This window comes from Falco peregrinus, chromosome 8 (genome assembly GCF_023634155.1).
Source record: "Falco peregrinus isolate bFalPer1 chromosome 8, bFalPer1.pri, whole genome shotgun sequence".
Lineage (NCBI taxonomy): Eukaryota > Metazoa > Chordata > Aves > Falconiformes > Falconidae > Falco > Falco peregrinus.
The window spans coordinates 11,673,985-11,694,111 of NC_073728.1; the positions used below are offsets into that span (position 1 = coordinate 11,673,985).

At 38.7% G+C, this 20,127-nt stretch overlaps 1 protein-coding gene across 6 annotated transcripts in view; it reads left to right on the plus strand.

The window, feature by feature from the left end:
• The window catches only part of KANSL1L (KAT8 regulatory NSL complex subunit 1 like), a 67,740-nt gene that overhangs the window by 22,081 nt on the left and 25,532 nt on the right, over window positions 1-20,127 (plus strand). For 4 of the 6 annotated variants that reach the window (XR_008748367.1, XR_008748369.1, XR_008748370.1 and 1 more), the window contains exons 3-6: window positions 2,773-2,914; window positions 6,760-6,957; window positions 9,717-9,838; window positions 14,474-14,675. Coding sequence is in view for 1 of the 6 variants with exons in the window: in XM_055811756.1 (XP_055667731.1) it covers window positions 2,773-2,914; window positions 6,760-6,957; window positions 9,717-9,838; window positions 14,474-14,675 (664 nt within the window). In the remaining 5 variants the exon portion in view is untranslated. The remainder of the gene's footprint in view (window positions 1-2,772; window positions 2,915-6,759; window positions 6,958-9,716; window positions 9,839-14,473; window positions 14,676-20,127) is intronic. The other 2 variants (XR_008748368.1, XR_008748371.1) reach the window with 2 other exon arrangements.

The window sequence follows — 20,127 nt, forward strand, 5'->3', positions numbered from 1 at the left end:
GAGGAAGGAAGCTCAGGCAAGGCAGCAAGACTGGGAAAGCCATCTAGACTTAAACTTGCTTCATTCACCCTGGCCTCCACAGTTAAAATTAACCATGAGCAACTCTGTAATACATGTCACTGTGTAGGTGCCTGAGTGCTTGTGCAGGCACTGGGCATGGGGCAGCCTGGGCTGGCAGGAGAGAGAAGCTAAAATTGCTTCCTTTGGTGTGAGCTTAGAATGTCTGTGCTTACTTCGGTGGAAGCTCTTCCTTAGAGGAGCCTAAGGACATCATTATTACACTGTAATTAAAACCTGTTAGTTTAATTATATAGTACGGTTTAAAGCCTTAAGAAATACTTGCATATATACTTGTTTTTTTAGAATGAAGCAAAATATACATAATATATTCAACAGTGAATGTAATTAATTCAGGATTTATTATTGTGTTTAAGAAAAAAACCTGCAAACATGTTTTTGAAAAATAACTTGTGATTTCCTTGCTGCCATGCTCGTTTCATACAGTGTATGGGACACAAGACAAGCTCTGACCCTTTCCACTCCACTTGTTTCCCAGCTGTGTGAACCTTTATTTCTCTCATGTGCTTCTCCCTTCTCAGTCTGTTTGAGGATAGCTCACCTTTCTCCTCACACTGTTGCATCTAGCTTGGAAGGTAATTCTGTCAGTGTGATTTATTTTCTTTCACCTGGGCTTTCTTGTTACAATGTCCTGGTCTGGGGGGGGGGGTTGTTGTTTGTTCATTTGTCTTTTGAGAAAGGAGTACAAGTAAGCACCGCAATACTCCTGTTGGGTTTTTCTTAAACTTTGTATTAAAATGATCAACTAAGGGATTTGTTATAGCCTTATTAAGCAGCTCTTTCTTAGGACTAACTTTTTGCCATCCCATGGTCCTGAGACAAATCCTAACTATTCCAGCCACCACACTTGTGTGAACACATTAGTCAATTGAACTGTGACTTGGGTCAACTAGTAATTTGGATCCCCCCTTTCCCCACAAATTGTATTTTATGACTTCCAGAAGCATAAATGTGCAAAAATTGTTCAATCACAGAGAAGTTCTTGGCAAGAAGACTTGGTTAAAGCCTAAGTAACTAGGGCTATTTATTATGTACTGGTGATAGTGGGGAAAACAGAGAGAAATAAGAAGGGGTTGTCAGAAAAATGAATATTCACAAGATGACTTCGTATGCCTTTTATCCTGGGACAAAATCACTAATAGAATATATAAAGCGTGAACAAGTCCTTATGGTAGCTACTTATAGAGTTCTTTGAGTTTCTTTTTGATGGCAATCCACTTGTGATTACCTTTGCTTGCACATAGAATCTGGATTTTAACAGGACATTTCAATCTTCTGTCTAATTTTGTATGTTCATTTTGTCTGTGTAGGAGAGAGTTTAAGCTGGTTGTAAACTATGTGGGCAGATAGTTTATGTTAAAAAAGGGAGAAATTACGTATTTTAGAAGTAACCTACTGGAGTCTGTGTCTGTTCTTACTATTTATGATAACTAAAGTAGACTGAAAGTTCTGTGATTTTCAGTTCTGTTATGTTTTATAATGTCTGAAAATACTAGGATTCTCAAGTTTGGTGATTCTCTACTCATGCCAGGAAATGTGTAGCATCTTTTGCAGGGTGATGTGTACTTTCCTTTTATTGTAGAAGTAGTTGACACAAAATTCTGCATGAAACAATTGCGCTTGTGTGATGATCCTATGCCTATTTACTGGCATCTGCTTTTTCTTGTGTCTTTTGTGATACTTGAGTACTTTTCATTGGCTGGGGAATGGGGGATCACATACTTGGCCTGTGCAAAACTTACGTACACTACTATCCAGGATTTAAATCCAGTAGTTATCCCAATAACTTGAATAAAAGCTCCTCTTTTCCAGAAGCTGGATTTTACAGTTCATTTAAGTTAGCTGTAACAAACTACTTTACAACTTATTGGGGAAAAAAACCCCAGTCATTTTCTTTAAATAAATTAATTCAGTTAATGGTAGGATACTAGCGCAAGTTGCATACTAAAATACTGCATTGTGTTGTCTCTGTTGCTTAAACTTACTGGATATTAAGATTATTTATTGAGTGGCACTGTTATGTCATTCATTTATTTAATATGTAGGTTGAGTAAAGTTTGCTGATACCAGTGATGAATTTGACATAATAAAGTTAAGCTAATCACAGTGTCAAGTACTGGGAGGCATCTTTTGTGTTACAAATTACACCTATTTGTAAACAGCAGTAAGAGTGACCTAGGTATACTATACTGACACAATTATATTTATAAAATAGCTTGAATGAAGGGAATTTAAGCTACTTGGGTTTTTTGGGCCGTGACTTGATATCTAGCTTGTCATTGCTGGATGGTATTTTATTTGATTCCAATTGTTAGCAAACAATATTCGTGGAAGCTTGTGGGAGGAAGTGTGGTGTAAGAATTTGGGTTCTTGCTGGTAGAGCTACTGGAATTCTTTACAAATCTGTAATCTGCATTAACCGATATAGTTTGGTAGTTTCTTCAGCTTTGGGTTTTAGAATACTGAACATAAAACCAGCTTAGCCTGGGAATAGCCAGTGAACATTGGTTGTACTGGTTTGGGCAAGTTCTGTAGTTACAGAAATAAGCTGATGTGAAACTGAATGGGTATAATCAGATATCTTTTGAAAGCAACTGAGATGCTTGCAACATGAGGCAGAGCAGCTGTCAAAAATGTTCTTGTGCAAATGTGGTTATCTTTATTTTTGGACTAACCAGCATTTTGTCTTCACAGCAGCTATACTTCTGAATGGAAGTGGCTTGCAGACAGAGCCAGAATTGGCAGCCGTTGGACGTGGCTTCAAGCCCAGATTTCAGAACTAGAATACAAAATCCAACAACTAACTGACCTTCACAGGCAGATACGTGCCACCAAGGTATTGTCTGTAAGCTCATAAATGGGCTTTTCAAGTTATCTTTTGACAGTGTTTCTTGTAATATTTATTTCTTTGGTTCCTTGTTGTTTGTTTGTTTTGCCCTAGAGTTCTTGTATCCATCCAGCCTATTGCATGCAAAGGTTAATAAGAAGGCCATCAGGAGCTAAAAAGTATTGTACCCTAGAGGCACCAGTACAGGACTGGGAGTTGGGAACTCTTACCTTCCTATCTGTGGTAGTTGGTGACTTTGTTAGCAACTTCCAGGGGCCCTGCAAAAGCTACTGCGTTTATCATCCTAGTTTTTTCACTCTGCAGAAAAGGCAAGATTTGTTTTTCTGGTGGGGTGCTTGGTTATTCAGTTTTGTGTTGTGGGGTTTCAGGGTGGGTTTTTTTTTTATTATTTACAATGTGTGTTTATTCTGAGGATTAGCTAGTTAATGTTTGTACAGCACTTTGAACAGGTCAAGGATTAATTATTACTAAAATTCCAATGTGTGTAACTCATGTACTAGTTTTTGTAAATCGAACTGGCTAGACAGTGGGAAAGTCACATTCCTAAACCATTAATAATCTATCTATCGATTTAATGGGTTCCCCAGGTCATTCTTACGTGTAAGAAGCCAAAACTTGTGATAATTCTGGCAGTGTGATACTGAGGGGGTTTAGAGGAGGGCTCTTCGACTCTCCATAGACGGGTCTCATGTAGGTTGTTTTATCTATGCTGGGGTCAGATAAGCACAGATGGAGAGGGGCCAGAAGATGCTTTTGATTTTATGTGGCTGAACATGAGACTTAGAGGGAGTTTAAAAGGAGAGGGAAGTCACCCCAGAAGGCATTTCCCTCTGATGACGTAAAGAAAAATTATCCCCTCTTCCCCTATTGCCTTCAAAGCCCTTCTCTTCATATTGAACTTTGTCTCTCATGCTCCAAACTTTTCCCCAGTCAGGTTTTTCGTTAAAAAAAACACTTGAAGAGCCTTCGTTTGAGGGTCCGTCCTGCCTCTGTGCTCACACAAGTAAAATTAGATTTTGTATCTTGGTGAAGACAAGGTGAAGGGTGAGAATGCCCGTATTTTAGTGTTGTCCTAAATAGCAGATACCTGCACACTGTTAAACTCAAGAGCTATCAGCCTTTAGGGTGGCATAGGTCTCATGAGCTGCAGAAGACAGAGAAATGAATAACAGAGAAATGAGAGAAAGAACATTCTTTTTGTCATGCGTTTTCTTCGCATTAGGTGGTATGTTGGCTTGTAGCCTAGTCATCTTCCTGGTGGGGATCTTTAGTGACATTCCTTTTTGCAGACTTCATGCCCCTTTTACCAGCTGTGGTGTTAAGTATTTGGCTTTGTGTCCCATAGTGAACGTAGACACATATTTTCTTAAGCAGCGATTTTTTTTGTATACACGTTTGTCGTACACCAGTGCAGCAGCTACAGAAGGACACACAGGCTGATAGAAGAGCTCTTTGTTTTCATTTAGTGACTGCAGAGTAGTTACACAATATCATTAGGATTTTTATGCTGTGTTTAATGGTTTCAGAGCAGTTTTTGTGTATTTTGAGTGGAAAAAAGTGTGATTCATAGCCAGTGAACAATGATTGCAAGCAAAACACCACTTCTCCAACACCATAATGCAATGGGAAGGGAGATGGTTAATTTGTGGGCAGTTTCCTGGCCTACTACATTGTCTTCTCCATCTCTATGCACGTAGAAGTAGCAGCTCTGGATCTTTGACAGTCCTTCCACTTTAAAAAAATTATAGCTGCAAAACAAAAAAATTCCACTTAAGGAGTGGGGGAGGTGGGAGTTCATTGTCAAACTCTACTGGTTGTAACCCATTTAACTTATAATTCCTATATAGTCACTATTAGTCTTCTAATTCTGTACTCTTCCTCTTCTGTGCCTATTCCGTCTCTCCCTCTTCATACAGTCTGTCAACTTGCACCTTCCTTTTCTGCTTTCATCTTTCTCTGCTTGGTCAACAGGACTCTGCAACTTAAAATATAATTCCAGTGGAAGTGTGGGGTGTGTCCCCCTCTTTTCACCACTTTCCTATGTGTCTTCCTATTACTCTGCCTTCAGAATCTGTGTTTTAGACTTTTGTGAGGGTTTTTTCTCCACTCTCTCCGTGGTCATGACATATGATTCTTTCACTAAAAAGATCTGAAGATTCTAAGTTCTGAAAGAGTCTAAAACTGTTGAGCTAGCTTGTCCTCCTGTTGTGGCACATAAAAATTAGATCTGTACTTGAATTTCCTTCAGCGTACTGCCTACTTTGTAATTTCTGTTGTCTACAGACTGTAGTATGATACTGTCTGGATTCGTTTCCATCTGCTGTAAATGGAAAAGCACAGATGATGGGCTACTACTTGATAAGTGCTTGATAAGGAACATGGAAAATCTAGCATTGAGTTGATTGAAATTCAGAATCTCTGTGCCCCTTTTGGGTACTAAATCAAGTCTTCAAGCACCTACATTTGTTTTTAGAGAATGTTTTTGTTCTCAGATTTGAATTTATAATTCAAACAGGAGAGTAAGTTAGAGACACAATGAGAACAGGACAATTTCACATTTTCTGCTAGTCTTCCCTTTGAAGTCTCTTTGAGACTTGCTTTCATGTTTCAGGGCAAGCTGCTGCCGAAGCAACAGTCAAGGTGTTAGTAAAACTACAGGATCCCTAATTTTCCACAACCACAATGTAGGTGAAGTTTGTCTTGCTTAAGGAAATAATACAGGGGTTCCTTGTGTTCACATGATGACAGTCTTGCTTGGTCTCACTAGGAATTAAAAATTGAGGCAGTGTAGTTGAATGGTCCCATTCTTTCAGTATCTGCTTGGTATTTGAGTAACAGGCAGTACTTAAAAGCAAGTAAGTTATTTCCCTTTCTTTTTGGTAGAAGTCTGCAGAGATTTGATAGTCTTTTCTGAGTATTAAATTGATTTGCTCAAGATAATAACAAATTAAGGGACTATTTGAGGAACTAGTTTTGACTGTTACAAAGTTATTTGTGCTTAGTATTTTGTTTAAGTTGTTGAAACAAACCAAGTGAGATGTTACCTAGGTTTGTATTTGACACTTGTTTTCTAATCTGTCATGTGGAAAATGCAATGGGGTTTCTTTTCCTAGTTCATCTACGAAACTCTTATTATTTCTCTACCATATACAGTTATACTTATCTTATAAGGTGGCATTCTAGATGATAGACCATGTCTGATACCACATTTGCACAGATTGTCTTGAAAAGCAATGAGATTGCTGTAGTATTTAGGATAGTTACCTCTGTAATTATGAAACTCTAAAAATGCTCATCTTAAAAAAATAAATTATTAAATTGTAAAAGGCTTTTGTTTTGAATCATATACATCTCTGCTACATAAAAAATAACAACCTTGATGTTTTGCTTTGAACGTGGATAGGAATAAGAGAAATAGAGCACTTTAAAATGCCTCCACAAAATTTATTGGCTGCAAGACTGTAACCAACTTCAAATCAAAGGGTGATTGTTTCTTACAGAAAAACCTCTTAAATCAGCGGGCAAATGATCATATAGTTGCTCTAATAAGTATGAATTTCTGATTTGAATTTTGGCACAGATGTTTAAGCAGTGGTGTAACACTAGAGCAATTCCTGTTATAAGGAGTAGCATGAATGGTGCAGCTTTTCATTAGTGAAAATACCTACTATTTCTATATTTTAGCTGTTAAGTATATTTAAAATCTAGTTTGTGTGCTCCAAAGAGTTGCTGGGAGGATTTAGGGGGCATGTGCCAGGTTTGACTGCCCCTTAAAAATGATTTAGGAGGGTTAATCCGTTGTCAACCAACTGTGTTCAATTGCTGTTGTCTAGGGGATGGTGATCTTAGAAGAATTCCCATTTCCAAAAGACATTTTGAAGAAGCAAATACAATTGACAGACCAAGAAGCTTTATTAAACGCCACAGGGAATTCGCAAGCTGCCATTGAGAGACAGGATTCTTTGCCGGAGCATGACTTTGAAATGTCACCCAGCAGTCCTACCCTGCTTTTACGAAACATAGAAAAACAGGTAAAGTAAAATAAAAACTGAACGATCAATGGCGCCAAATGATTTACTTCAGAAATAGGGCAGGTTCCATGGTGATGACTTCCAAAAAAGAAGATATTTCGCAATTGAGGGTGCGTGCTGATGAATTGAAGGGCTTAAATAACTACATTGTACACCAGGTTTACAAATTAACCTTTTATTTCTGATGTGTCTGTGTTACCACTTTGTTTCCATCAAAGTGGCCACATAACAACTTCTAATAGTTATCCACAAACCTGCCTCTCCTTTATAGTTAGGTTTAATGTAGTGTTGCCACAGATTGTTTCAGGAAATACTTACGTGAGATGAAAGGGTACAGCTGAAGATGGAGGTATGTTGCATTTGAAACAAAACCAAAAAAGAGCCCCAACAGAATATAATTGTTGGTTTGTCTTTTCAAGCATCATAGGACTCTAGTTTGGAGCTGAGGAATTCCAGGTACTTAACAGGCATAGCGTAGGCGTAGCTGTGAGCAGAGTTTCGGTTCATGGTGTTCAAAACAGTCATTTCCAAGGTTAATTCCAGGAAATACGATATAGACTCCAGCAGGGTTTTCTTTTGCTAGAAAGTACATAAAGAATGTGGTAGGATCACATTGCTGAAGGAGATACAGGAAATTTGTTTTCAGAATGAATTTATGCAGTTAGCGTAAAGCAAACCTGACAAGGCCATTATGGTTTGTGAATATGTTGCTCTCTGCCGTACAAAATTCTTGGTCATATACACATTTTTAAATGGGATAAAAGTAGCTTTAGGTACTAATGCCTGTTCCTGAATCTCTGTGCCAATTTTTCTTATTTGATAGTCATACTTTCCTGTTCTTAAAATGCTTCCCCTGTTTGATAGATCTTATCCACAACAGACAGGAGTAAGGAAGCAATGAAACAGGAAATTTATATGCGCAGTGCTGGCAATTGCACAAGGTAAACCAAAGAGCATTTTTAGAATGTGGTGAATGTCCCCTCTTTAAGTGATTACTTGGAGAATTAAATACACTTTTCAGTAAGACATTTGACGATTAAAATAATAGCGGTGTGTTTCCTGGTCCCTAAGTAGTTACAAACAGAGGTCTAAGAAATTTGATTACTTGGAAGTAAAGGTGTTCTTCATTTAAGGCATCTCACAGATTACATCAGATTTCTTCCCTTTACACCACAAAAAGCTTGGGGGTTGATTTCCTTTTTGACTATCAGTTCTATAAATCAACTTTAACTCTGAAGGTCTGAGTTTCTTCTTGTTCAGTGTCAGGACTAGTGATGCTGTAGGCTGTGAACATTCACAGATATTCCCACAGAATTCTTCAGTCCTATGTTAAAGTATTTCTTTGTTAAAAAGAAACAATTTTACTTGTGAATAAAAAAAAAATTCATAGAGATTACAAAGCGACTGAGCCTGGCAATTTTTATTAATATTGTTTTCAAGTCCTTTTCATAGCTCTGTGATGTTTAAAAATGTATATTTTTCCTTATGATTTGGAAGTCTGCCATTGTTTCAGTGCTTTTATATTCAGTATAGACTTTGTTCCTTACAGATTGAATACTTTTAAGATTTTTGAGTCAATCTGCTGAATATTTTTCTGGCATCTTGTTTGCTTTGTCCAGACCTTTTTTAAATGACTTGCTATTTCTGTGCTTTAATATCCACCCCTGAATATTTTATTCTGAGACAAAATTTTTACCCAACTGCATCACTTACACATGAACAGAAAAGACATGAGTTGTAATAAAATGGAAAATAATTTCTTCTGCCTCTTTCTGCATAAATGGTAGTCCCTTCAAAATGTAAAGAAAACTTACTGGGTAGCCTTTTGCAAGTCTTGTTTTAAACAATCTTAGTTATAAATGAAAATCCTACAAAATAATGTAAAAGTTTTTTTAAAAAAAAAATCACACCATTTCAGATCCTTTAATTTCTGTTTAATGTGCAGAACACAGTTTCCTCTAAGAAAGCTATATTTATTGTCAGAATAACCTTTAAGGTTTGACATTTAAAACAAAAAAATCTTTGTGAAAAGATATCTGGAGTCAGTCCACAATTCATTGCTTTATAAAGAGTAATTCTTAGTCTTAACAAATTAGCTGCATTTGTTTTGTGGCAGTTCTGAAAGTCCGAGTGTTGGTGGGGTGGGGACTTCTGCTTGCTATTTTTGAGGATACGAGAAGATTTTAGCCGTTCTGTCTGTAGTTATAGTAGTCCTCCTGTAGTTACACTTCGTTTTATAAAAACACCTTTGTCAAACTACAGTGAGCAATGAAGAGGATTTTTCTAAGAAAAATACTTGGAGTGAACAAAATGTACAACGAGTAGACAGCAGGCTTTTTTTTTTCCCTTGTTGAAATGCTTGTTGAATGGCCAGTTAGCTGCTCTGGGCTGCAGCTGTTGTAACATCAGCTGTAAAGTGTTCTGTTTCTTTTGCCTTTTTAAAAAAACTGGCTAAAATACTAAGATCTCTAATGTATTTTGTGTACTACTAACTCAAATGTACAAACAATGTGCTTGGTTGGTTGCTCAGGGTTGTGTCGTTTTTTTGTTGGTGGTGTGTTGTTGGGTTTTTTCTTTCTTGTATAGTTGAACATAATTGTGAATGAAAAACATGCCACACTTGATTATTCACAAGAAGAAACTAAATATGATTATTCCATGATGTGTGTGACTGGAATCCTCGGTAGGGAAAAACCCCCCAAAAAACCAGGACTGGATAAAAAGTCTCACTACCTTTTATTTTTTATTTTTTTTTCCAGAGTGCGCAACTGAGTGAAATCATTAGCAGCCTAATTGCTCCACTCAATCTGTCTCCATCTTCTTCATCTCTTTCATCCAAGACCTGTAGGCACAGACACCTGGTCAATGGCATCTCCTTCAGGTAGGTGACAGGATGGTAGCATTTTCTTAGATAATAACTTCTAGTAAAGTTATGTAGATGGAACTGATCATCACTACAGTAGTAAATCAGGAAAAGAGAGCTGCTTTCTGCAAGCTTCAAGAGAAGTCAAGTCTTGCTTGTAAGGTTGAAAATAGTAGGGTTTTGTTCTTACATCGTAGAAGTATGCAGTCACTAAGTATATTTAAGTCCTGGGAAGATGAATGTATCTGTGAAGTAGTGAAAGGATACAGTAAGTAACACACTACTGATTATTTCAGAATTAATGCATTCTGTCATGATGACTACAACTTTATTTCTGGAAAAGCGATGAACTAGACTTTACTAGATTAGTCAAATACATAAGCGATGGCACCAGTGGCAGCTTCATTAATTTTAAACATACCAGTTGTCAATACAAGGCAAAATTTTCTTTATCAGCTACTTTTTCAAGAATTTGGAGATAGTGTTTTTCCATTTGTGGTCTTTTGTTCTGGATGGGTATACCTTGCAGGATGACTATAGCAGCTCAAAATTAATGTTGTGGAAAAATGTTTCGTAGTACTACTCCATACTTAGTAATTCCATCTTTTATTCAAAGATTTTAAAATACAGTACAGGCTGTAATCAGTGTCAAAACAGCATTAAGGTAATTGACTATGGTCCTGTCTTACAAAAGACCTAGGTATGTATGTTGGGTATTTCTCCTGAGATACTGGTAATGTGATTTTTGAGGATGGAGGGGTTGCTGTTATTCATAGGTCTTAACTAATATCAGGTGGATGAAGAAAGTGTTCCCTACTAGAGCTTGGGGGTTTATGGTAGTGTCTGCAGCAGAATGTAATTCCCTGGCTCCCAGCTCCAAAAGGAGCTGGCTACACCGTCTGTTTCAGCAGCTTTGCCGCAGAGGCTGTAGCCTCCCACAAAGAGATTATAATGAGCAGCTTGGATGGGCAGCTTCTTTAACTGCCGTCTGTTCCCAAGTGATTGTGTGATTGTGCCCTAAATTTAAGGATGAAGGGGTCTTGTCATGTATCATTCATGCTCCTGACATATCAGTTGTTTACAGATAATGTAGGGGAAAATCAGAAGATTCCTCTGAGTTTTGGAATATAAATAGGCCTGAATTAAGAGTTGCTAATAGAGATGGGTATGTGGAAGAAGAGAGTAATTTAGGCTGTTAGAAGGCTGTGTTTGAATTTGTGACTTTTTCATGAAACAGATGAGGAGAAGGGTTCTGCTATTAAAAATGTTTTTAGGAGTGCATGAAGTTGACTTCATGATGAGGCACTCTAATGATGTAACTTCAAGCCACTTCTCTTCTGATTTATCAGGCACTGTCCAAAATCAGTCTTCTTTCCATTTTATGAGCAGCACAGTTGTTTGCTCACAGACCACTCTGTCTAAGGCTCGTTGTTTTCTACTCGTGACCTATAAAAGCCCAAAGAAGAATAGGAAGAGTTGGAAGATTTTCTTAGTGCTATAGCTCTAAACTGGAATCGGTGAGTTAGGTGTTGGAAGGGAATCTGAGAGACTTGCAGAGCTTTCTAGATGTCATCTTAAAAATCAGTTGAATAGTTGATTTTAATTTTTAACTTCTTGTGAAGTGTTTTGAAATCTGCAAATGAATACCGTTCATTAAAGATGGTAAATAAACATGACATAGAGTGGTTATCATGAGAATCCTGCAGGAAAATTCACTGCCGCCTACTTCTTGGGTTTTTTTCCAGTTTTTTGTGGTATGTTGTTCTATAGTATTGTGTGCAATTAATTGAGACAGTTACAGACTCCAGTTAACTTCATTTCTTTCTAGAGCTCACTTTATTAACTACTAGAGAAAGTAGAAGCCAAAACTGAATGGAAAGTAAGGTGATTTTTTTGTTCTTGAAGAGGAAAAAAAAAAAAGGGATTATAGTGACTTTTATTTAAGTAAATTATTGAAATTAATTGTAGGCTGTTGATGTGAAAGATATAATAGTCCATGTTTAAAGTATGTCTAAGTGTGTGATGGTTTGAGGTAATCATGGGGGGTTGCACTATGGTTGGTTAGTTGGACTGATCCCAGTGGAAATGGAAGTGTACGTATGATTCCTGGTTGATTAAATGTGGGTAACCTTGAACTGCCATTTGTCAAGGTCTAATTTCATTAGTGGTTTCCTTTTTCTATGTAGCTTTTCTTTGCCTAATTAAATCTAGATGTCAAGATTAGCCAGATGCATTGTATGAAGGTAAATGTTCATAGAAGCAGTTCCCTAAGCTAGCAGTAACCACTTTCTTATGAGAGGAATGAAAAAGTTCATTTCTTCAGTACAAATAGTGCCTGTCTGATGGCTCACTGTGCATGTGTGTATCTGTGAGTGAGGTCTCTGCTCTTTAGCTAGGCTACAGAGCAAGAAAGGCCAACCTATGAGCTTTGGAAGGAATGTTTCAGCAAATTCATGGATTTTACATCTGGCAATGGTTCATTTTGCTCTTCTGTAGAATCACGTTTTGAAAACCACCCAAACTAAGATCAAAATAAATGGATAACTCAAACCTTGACTGGGAAGCCTATTTACACAAGTAGCAGGAAAACCATACTGCTGTGTACTGGAGCTCCAAGCCACGGAGCTGAGATCTTTGCTTCATCTGAAATTGGAGCTGTGCATTACTGCAGGGCCCAGGAGGGTAAATAGAGCAGCTGGCAGAGGCTGAAGAGAGATTATCAAAGACCTGGGCCAACCATGAGAACCAAGGCAGGAATCACAGAAGTTGAGGAGCTTTTTGTTCTAATTTACCTGTCCAAGTTGTCTTCCACATACCTCCCTCTTACATGAAAGTCTAGAAATAGGCCTTGGCACCACCTAACTTCAAGGCGGATAATTACAGAGAAAATATTTTTGAGAGTTCAGAGAAAATATTTGAAGAACTCTTTTGCATGGAGTTTAAACATTATTTTTCTTTCTCAAGCCTTAAAAATGCAGTGTTAGCATTAAAGATGTCATGCTTAAGTACTTGGGGCTTTTTCCAGCAGTTACTAATATGTTCCTTTAAATACTTTGTACTATCCCTCTTTTAATTAGCACATTTTTTTCATTGAGTCTGTGTTGCTTATTGGGATTGTTCTGGTGTGTCAGAAGGACAGCTCAAATTCAAGCCCATAAAGCCTTATTACCACACCAGCACAGCATGGGATGGTGTTTAATCATGCTTTCATAGCAAGTGCTTCTATTTAATAAAAAATGTACTGTTAGAAGAACAGTAAAGCAGCTTGTCAAAAAAGATGGATAAATGGCCTTGTCATAAATTCATTTTTATATTTTATTGTGTGTTACAACTTTACTAATAAGTCTGTGACTCGCCAGATAACGTTCATTAGAGAAAATAATCATTTGTGCAGATAGATGACCTGTTATGAATCAAGGCCAAAATATCTCGTATACTTGCACTTCTTAGGCAGTTTAGTTGCAGTCAAGGTCTTCAGTACTGTAAAAATAAATGCACACTTGAGTGCTCTTTGCAGCAAGCCTTCAGCTTTGCAGACAGATGTTGCTACAGCAACAAAATAAAATCAGGATACCTATAAAAGTGAAGTGCATTCTTCCCATGGAGTCATTCCCACCTAGTGTACCTTGTTCTGGTGAGCAGGCTGGCTGTAGATCGGTGAGAGTGATCCAAGGTTGTTATACATACAGGGTTTTCTACTGCTCTTAGCCCTGTGTTGTCACGTAGGTTTTGTGATTGCCTACTGTATTACCAAGGATGTGAGTACAGCAAGTGTGCGTGGAGGTACAGTTGTGGAGGGATGATGCTATAACACTGAGAGGGATTTAGAAGCTATAGACATGGGGAAATGCAGGTAAGAGTGAGATTTCATTTTAATACAAAGCTTTCCATGTGCTTATGTGGACCCTGTCAAATTGTGACTGGAGCTGAGCTTGCAATCTTCCAAATCACCTAGGTCTCACCAGCTTCTAGGTCTTAAAGGCAGACAAACAGGCTAGACTTTCTTCCTTCCTCAAGAGCTTCCCTCAGGCTGGGCTTGAGTTCTATTGGCATGCCCCTGGAAGTGAAGTTTAATGGCCTTGTATTGGTTAAACTAAGCATGCAGTTCCTAATTTTGATATAAATGCTTCACAGTGAGTTGCAACCTCCATGCTGAATGGATGCTGGTTTGTAAAGCTTTACTCAAGTTTCAGTTCTTGAGCAAAACTAAAAAATCTTGAAAGTATTAGGGCAGGACTCCAGGTGTCCTTTACGTTAGCATGATTGCTGTCTTGAATGGAATGCAAGTCTGTAGGGAAATGTTAATTCCAACTTAAAAACATAGATGTTAGGACTGTTAGAAAGAGAGTTCTTGAATTTGGAAAAAAACAAAAATCATTACATGCTTAAGGGCTTAACTTCATTTTGACATTTGTTTCCGTGAGGCGGACAAGAATGATCAACTTCCTTTTGTGATCTAACATAGAATTAATCAACAAGCAAACAAATAATATACATGATTTTCTGGAACAGTGTGCTAAAACATTTTAGTGTTTATAAAATTCTGTTAGAATTATATGGCTAATGCTCATCAGCGTATGAAATCTTGACCTGTGCATGTGGACCGCATTTAATTTTTTGTATTTCCTCTCCCCATTAATCATGAAATTGCAGAGCTTCAGACAACAGAGAGGTATCCTCTTCGAGCAGCTGGTTACTTGATCATCAGCACATCAAGAAAAGAAGAAGAGACAGGACAAGACTAAGATCTCTCTCCATGGCTAATGTGAGCACATCTGCCCGAACAAGGCCACTTCATAGTTTCCAGAAGAGGAAACTCTACAGAATGCACAGTGCCTGTTACAGGAATCAGCAGGTAGGCCCTCGCCTCTCTCTTCAGGAGACAAAACTAAAAGAGTCCAGCTGCTAGAGTCTGCATGTGCCTTGTCTGGTATGTCAGAAGAATAGTGCATGCTGTGCTGGTTATTTGTTACGTTCAGGGAGCACATAGTATGTGAGGTGGGAGTACTAGATGTGTCGGCAGGAGCTCAGAGTTAATGAGTTGAACTTAAAAATTAAAGATAGCTCAGAATCCTGCTTATCAAATCAGTTTGTTGTATGGCTATCTTTAAAGGCTTTGTACAGTCTGAGAGACAACTTGAGAGCTTCCTTGGGAGGCTTGACTGCTGAGGGAACACGCTACAGTGTAAATCAACTGCCTGCTTGTTTTCAGAATATTTGTTTTAGCTACAGGAAAGTTTACACAGCTGGTGGCACATTATTTTCTAGGAAATTAAATTGCAATATCTTAATCTTGTTTCCGTTTTTGCTGTTCCTGATCAGTTATATTCCTTTTTCATGACACTTTATGAATGCTTTAAAACTTTTAAAACTTTCCACGTTACAAAGGAATTAATATATTAAAATGGGGGGCAGGGAGAAGCATTGTCTGTTGTGCAGGGCAAGGCATAGCTCTTCATGTCTGATATTAATAGCATATTGCTGGTAAAAGTATATAATGAGTTTAGCTGCAGTGCCTAAAGCAACAGCCTAATTCAGAAGCAGAGACAGTATGCACTCATTTTTTTAGAGCAATGTTAATCCCAAGCGGGTTTAATTTCTTGATTTTACTTTGCCTTTTAAAAGTGTATTGAGAGAAATCTCCATGTCTCCTCAGCTAACTGTCTCAGACCAAGTGGTCTGCGGAGAAATTTCCCCTGCACGGATGTTCTGTGTGAGTCTGCGGATTCAGCATCCTCTGCAAAATTGCAGAAGTGTCCTAGTTTAGCAAGATATTTTATTGAAAAACTGTCCGGTTTCTTATTAGCTTGACTTCCCTGGCAATGAGGCTTAAAGACTTGGCAGCCTGCCTCCAGGGTTTGATCGTGGAGGATGGAGGTGGAGGGTTAGAGTTTGAGAGTTCTACCTCCTAGCCACTTAGGCATTTCATCTGCCTTGCATTAACCAAGGAGGATGTTGCTGACTTGGACTTCCTTGTTTCCCATTCAGTCCAATCCATGTGCTGTTAAAAAGGTTGGAGGCCTTGTTCCCCAGCTGATGCCTGCAATACCAGTGCTTCTTGCTCCTCAGCAAGAGACTCCAGGACTTTCCCTTCCTTCTACTTAAACATAGGGGTTTCCAGTCCAGATGCAACTTCTAATCACAGGCTCCTCTAGAAGCCTGCATCTTGCAGGCTCAAGTATCTCATATTTCTACAAGCGCTGCCTGTGTCTCTGTCTTTTTAAAACTGGGCAGAGTTAGTGCATTTCAAAGAATAACAGTAGAAGCTTGTGAACAGAAACTTTATCTCTGCAGCCTGGCAGCAGGAGTTCAAAGCAGAGTTTACATTTTTATCTTCAACCAGCAATAGAGCTGGGCTGCTTTGTATGCTCAATAGTTTACCTTTACTTGTAGACTAAAAAGATAGATTCATAGTTTACCTTTGTTTGTAGACTGCAATCAAAAAGCACATTTTTAAGTTACTAGTTAAGGCTTCAAATACTGGAGTTGGTGCAACTGTATGTCTGCTCCATGCTCTTGACAGTTCTAGTGCTGGGTTACCGTATGCTAACCCAACTCCAGTGTCTCTGTACCAAGAGTGCAGAGATGTCCCAAAGACAGTGTGGTAAAAACCCCTGTAGGGAATGCTGTTTATGCTTACTGTAGTGCTTAGCTCAAAAACCTGTGTTTAGATTCTGCTTTCTAATGTCCGCTCCACTGGCAAGTTAACCGAGAAGCAATGTGGAGAACTGCGTCATGGGCTACAGATAGATTCTGCTCATGTTCCTGGAGAAAATAAGAGGTGGAGGCAGCAATCAAGCTGTCAGCTTCAGACTTCATGCAAGTGCCAACCTCAATGCTTTCAAAATTAAGGTAAAGCAGTGAACAAAGCCTCTTACACAGTGTTGGTTAAAAGCAGAGTAGCAGGGATCCTGCTGGGCAAGTAAGTGATAAAATTGGACTGGACATTTCCAGCACATTCTGACAATCACACCTAAATGGGTATCGAGTTTTTGAATTAAGAGCCATCATCAGTGTATTGTTTCATTCAAGAAATCTTATTCTAACAGCCCCCGTCACTTTCTTAGTCCTGCACTTGCCACACTTGGTTACCCAGCTGTTGATGAGATTGCTCAGCTTGTAATGGAAGAACACTGGCTATCAGCCCAGGCTGTCTGTTAGATTAGGCAGATGTCTAAGGGTAGGGATGCAAAATGAGGAATGGCCTTTAGGACTGATAGTTTTCTTTGAAAATGCATCTATATTCTCAATAGTAGTCCAGCAAATTTCCTCTGGCTTTTCATAGAAAAAGGAGTTACTTCTTAGCAGCATGGAAACTAGTTGGATTTTTAATGTAATGTAAATCTCTAGCAAGTGCTTCTCCCGTATTTCTTCAAGTTTTGCGTATTTATATAGCTCCTGGTACCATGGTCTGTGAGGACCCCCATTTCTTTAAGATCATTTGCCTGAGAGCAAGCTAGAGCTAGGTAAGACTTGCTGCCACCTCCCTGCAGCATATATGAAGTTAAGAGACCAGCTTGCCAAAGTCTGAGGAGAAGATTGCATCTTCTGAACATCACAGCTCCTGCATCATCTTCCTCATAGTGCCTGGTTCAAACAGCTGGGAAGTGAGTGCCTGGCAGTGCTGATGGGCGATGCTGCTCTGCAGAGTAATCTGAGCAAGATGATGACTAAAGAATTCTGACCAGAGAATCACAGCAAAATGCAGACTTCCCATGTGTGGAAGATTAAGAAACACTGGGATAGCTTTGAGGAATTTGGTTTTTTGGGGGGGATGACTGTTTGTACCCTTTGTGCATTGAATGGCGTTCAGAGTGTTGCCCTTGACATCTCTTCAGATTTGCTTGGGAACCTCATCTACCCCCTCCCCCGCCCCCAATATCCATGTTAGGAAGAGCAAAGTATGAAACTGTGAACTGCTATCCCATCTGTCAGTTCATAAGGTCACTGGGAAGAGAGCCACATTTTTTCTCTTATCTAGTGCCATGCCACATACATTTACAGTGCTGTCAAAAGTCTGAGTTTTGAGTGACCTAGTAGCCTCCCAGTGCCTGTTGAGAGAGGCTCTATGTTGTCCTCTACTTTGCTCTCTTTCTTTTCTGGAGGACCACACCTTCCCCTACTCTGCTATTTTAATAATGCTTACACAGAGTAGTATCTAAAAGAAAACATAGAACTCTATGAAACTCTGGAATACCTGCCAGATCTACAAGATAGTTAGATTACAGATAAATAAAACAGGATGTGGGGTGTTTGGTTTATCTACCACCATCCAGTATCCTCAGGAACTTGAAACATCCTTTGGGGCCAAATCCGCTTGTCCCCTAATTCACGATGCGTCATCTCTTGGCCGCAGAATCTGTTTTGTATCTTTCTTCTTTCGTTATCTAAATAGCTTCATAAGAGCTCAGGCCATTTCTTGAATGTGAGTCAGCGCACAAGCCACTCGGAATAATCCACATGCGCAATAAACCCTAAGACTGCAGTCTGTGCTTCAGTCTAGAAGACATGATTGTAGTGGTGCGTTTCTTCAGCATGATTTTTGAATGAATGTTAAAACTTGCGTGTAAGATAGCACAAAGGCGTAAACTGCAGGCATGGTCTAGTAGGAGGACACATGCTTGCAGGCAGGGACTGGAAGTCTGAGAGTGCTTCATTCAAATGCCTGATCTGCTGCGTTGTTACAGCTGGCAGGTCAAACAACCTCTGGGTCATTGTCTCCTCCTATAAAATGCATGTAACGTGGTTTTAACGCTGAGAAAGAAGGCCAAGAGTATGAAAACATTAAAACTAAGAAGGTCTTTAAATAACAGATCTGTGTCAGGACTTTGAGACATGAGCACCAACTGAATCATTTTCCAGTGGTTGTTGCATTTGTAACTGCTTCCCCCCACCCAGATTTCCCAAAGTCTATGGATGCTTCTGCAAATGCTCTTCCTATAGTGAGGACCTATAGTATCTCCTTCTCTGGCTATTTTTGGCCTAAACTTGAGGGAACTGATTTATCTGTGAGATATTAAAAGTTCTGTTAAGTTTGTTTAAAAGCATAGAAGTGTTGTCACTAGTCAGAAACTCAGAGGTCTGTGCTTAGCTGCCATGCCCTGATGTTTTCATTTTATCTTTGTGGCTTGCTGCAGGGTTTTCATAGTAACAAGGAATTTGTTTTGCCAGTACATTTTATTAGTTTCTCATTTAATATCCTAAGTAATGACATTAGTTCAACTTTTTTTTTTTTTTTGGTCAAGTTGTGCTTCGCCAAGAGATGTCATTGAAGCTAGGTGGTTTTTTAATCTATGAAAACTTTATACAGCTATAAATAAATAAAGGTAAGAGGTAATAGAGCAGTGAGATCTGAGTACTATCAGTTTTGGTCCTATCCGTTTCTTTGCAGGGTTGTAGAGCACGGTGGTTTTTTTTAATCTGAAAATTCTCATTGTATTTGTATCTCCACCTGCTGGAGGAAGAGTTGGTTGTGTGGATTGAGGCACATGGAGAAAACCAGAATTCAAACTTGCAAAGGTGCCAACACCCTGAAAGTTGGCAATTGAGGTGCAAAAGCTTACATTTTAGGTACCACAAGCAAACAGTTGGTGTAATGTTGCCAACTCTTGCAGTTGAGTTATCGCCACATGTTTTTTTTCTTCAGTCTCAAACAGGAGTTAAGTGAGAGCAGCAGAATATCTGCTTTCATTTAGCGGTTTAAAAAAAAAAAAAAAAAGGGTGGAAGTGAGTGATTCTCCAGAAGGCTCCAAAACAGACAGGAAAAAAGTATTTAAATTCTAGGGGTTTGGTTTCTTATTTTAATCTAGTTCTTATGCTGGTTCTATGATTTTTGTGTCCTGCTACATTCCCAGTGCATGCTTAGAGCCAGTGATACTTTTTGTAGATGCCACTTGATAAATATATACAGGATACATATGGGTCTTTCCCAAAGTCTTGTTAATTTTCAGTTTTTGGGAAAGAGTGCATGTATAGATATACTTTATAATTTGTATTATATACAGCATGCAGAGCCTTTCTCTTACTTGCTAAATGTCTGCTATCTGCAAGTGGTCTATAGCTAGCAGCAAAGGAGAATAAGGGACGGGGAGAAGGGGGGGGAGTTGTACACTGTTTTCTGACAGGTGATATGTTTGTCTGGGGACGAATATTTTAGCACCTGCTTCCTAGAATACAATCCCATTTCCTCTCCCATATTATCCCATGTTGTGGTTTATTTGCATTTAAGGAGATACAAGTGAATTCTTTGTGGCTGTTATCAATTAGTGTTTTCTGTAGTGTCCTGGTTTTGGCTGGCCATGTGGCTC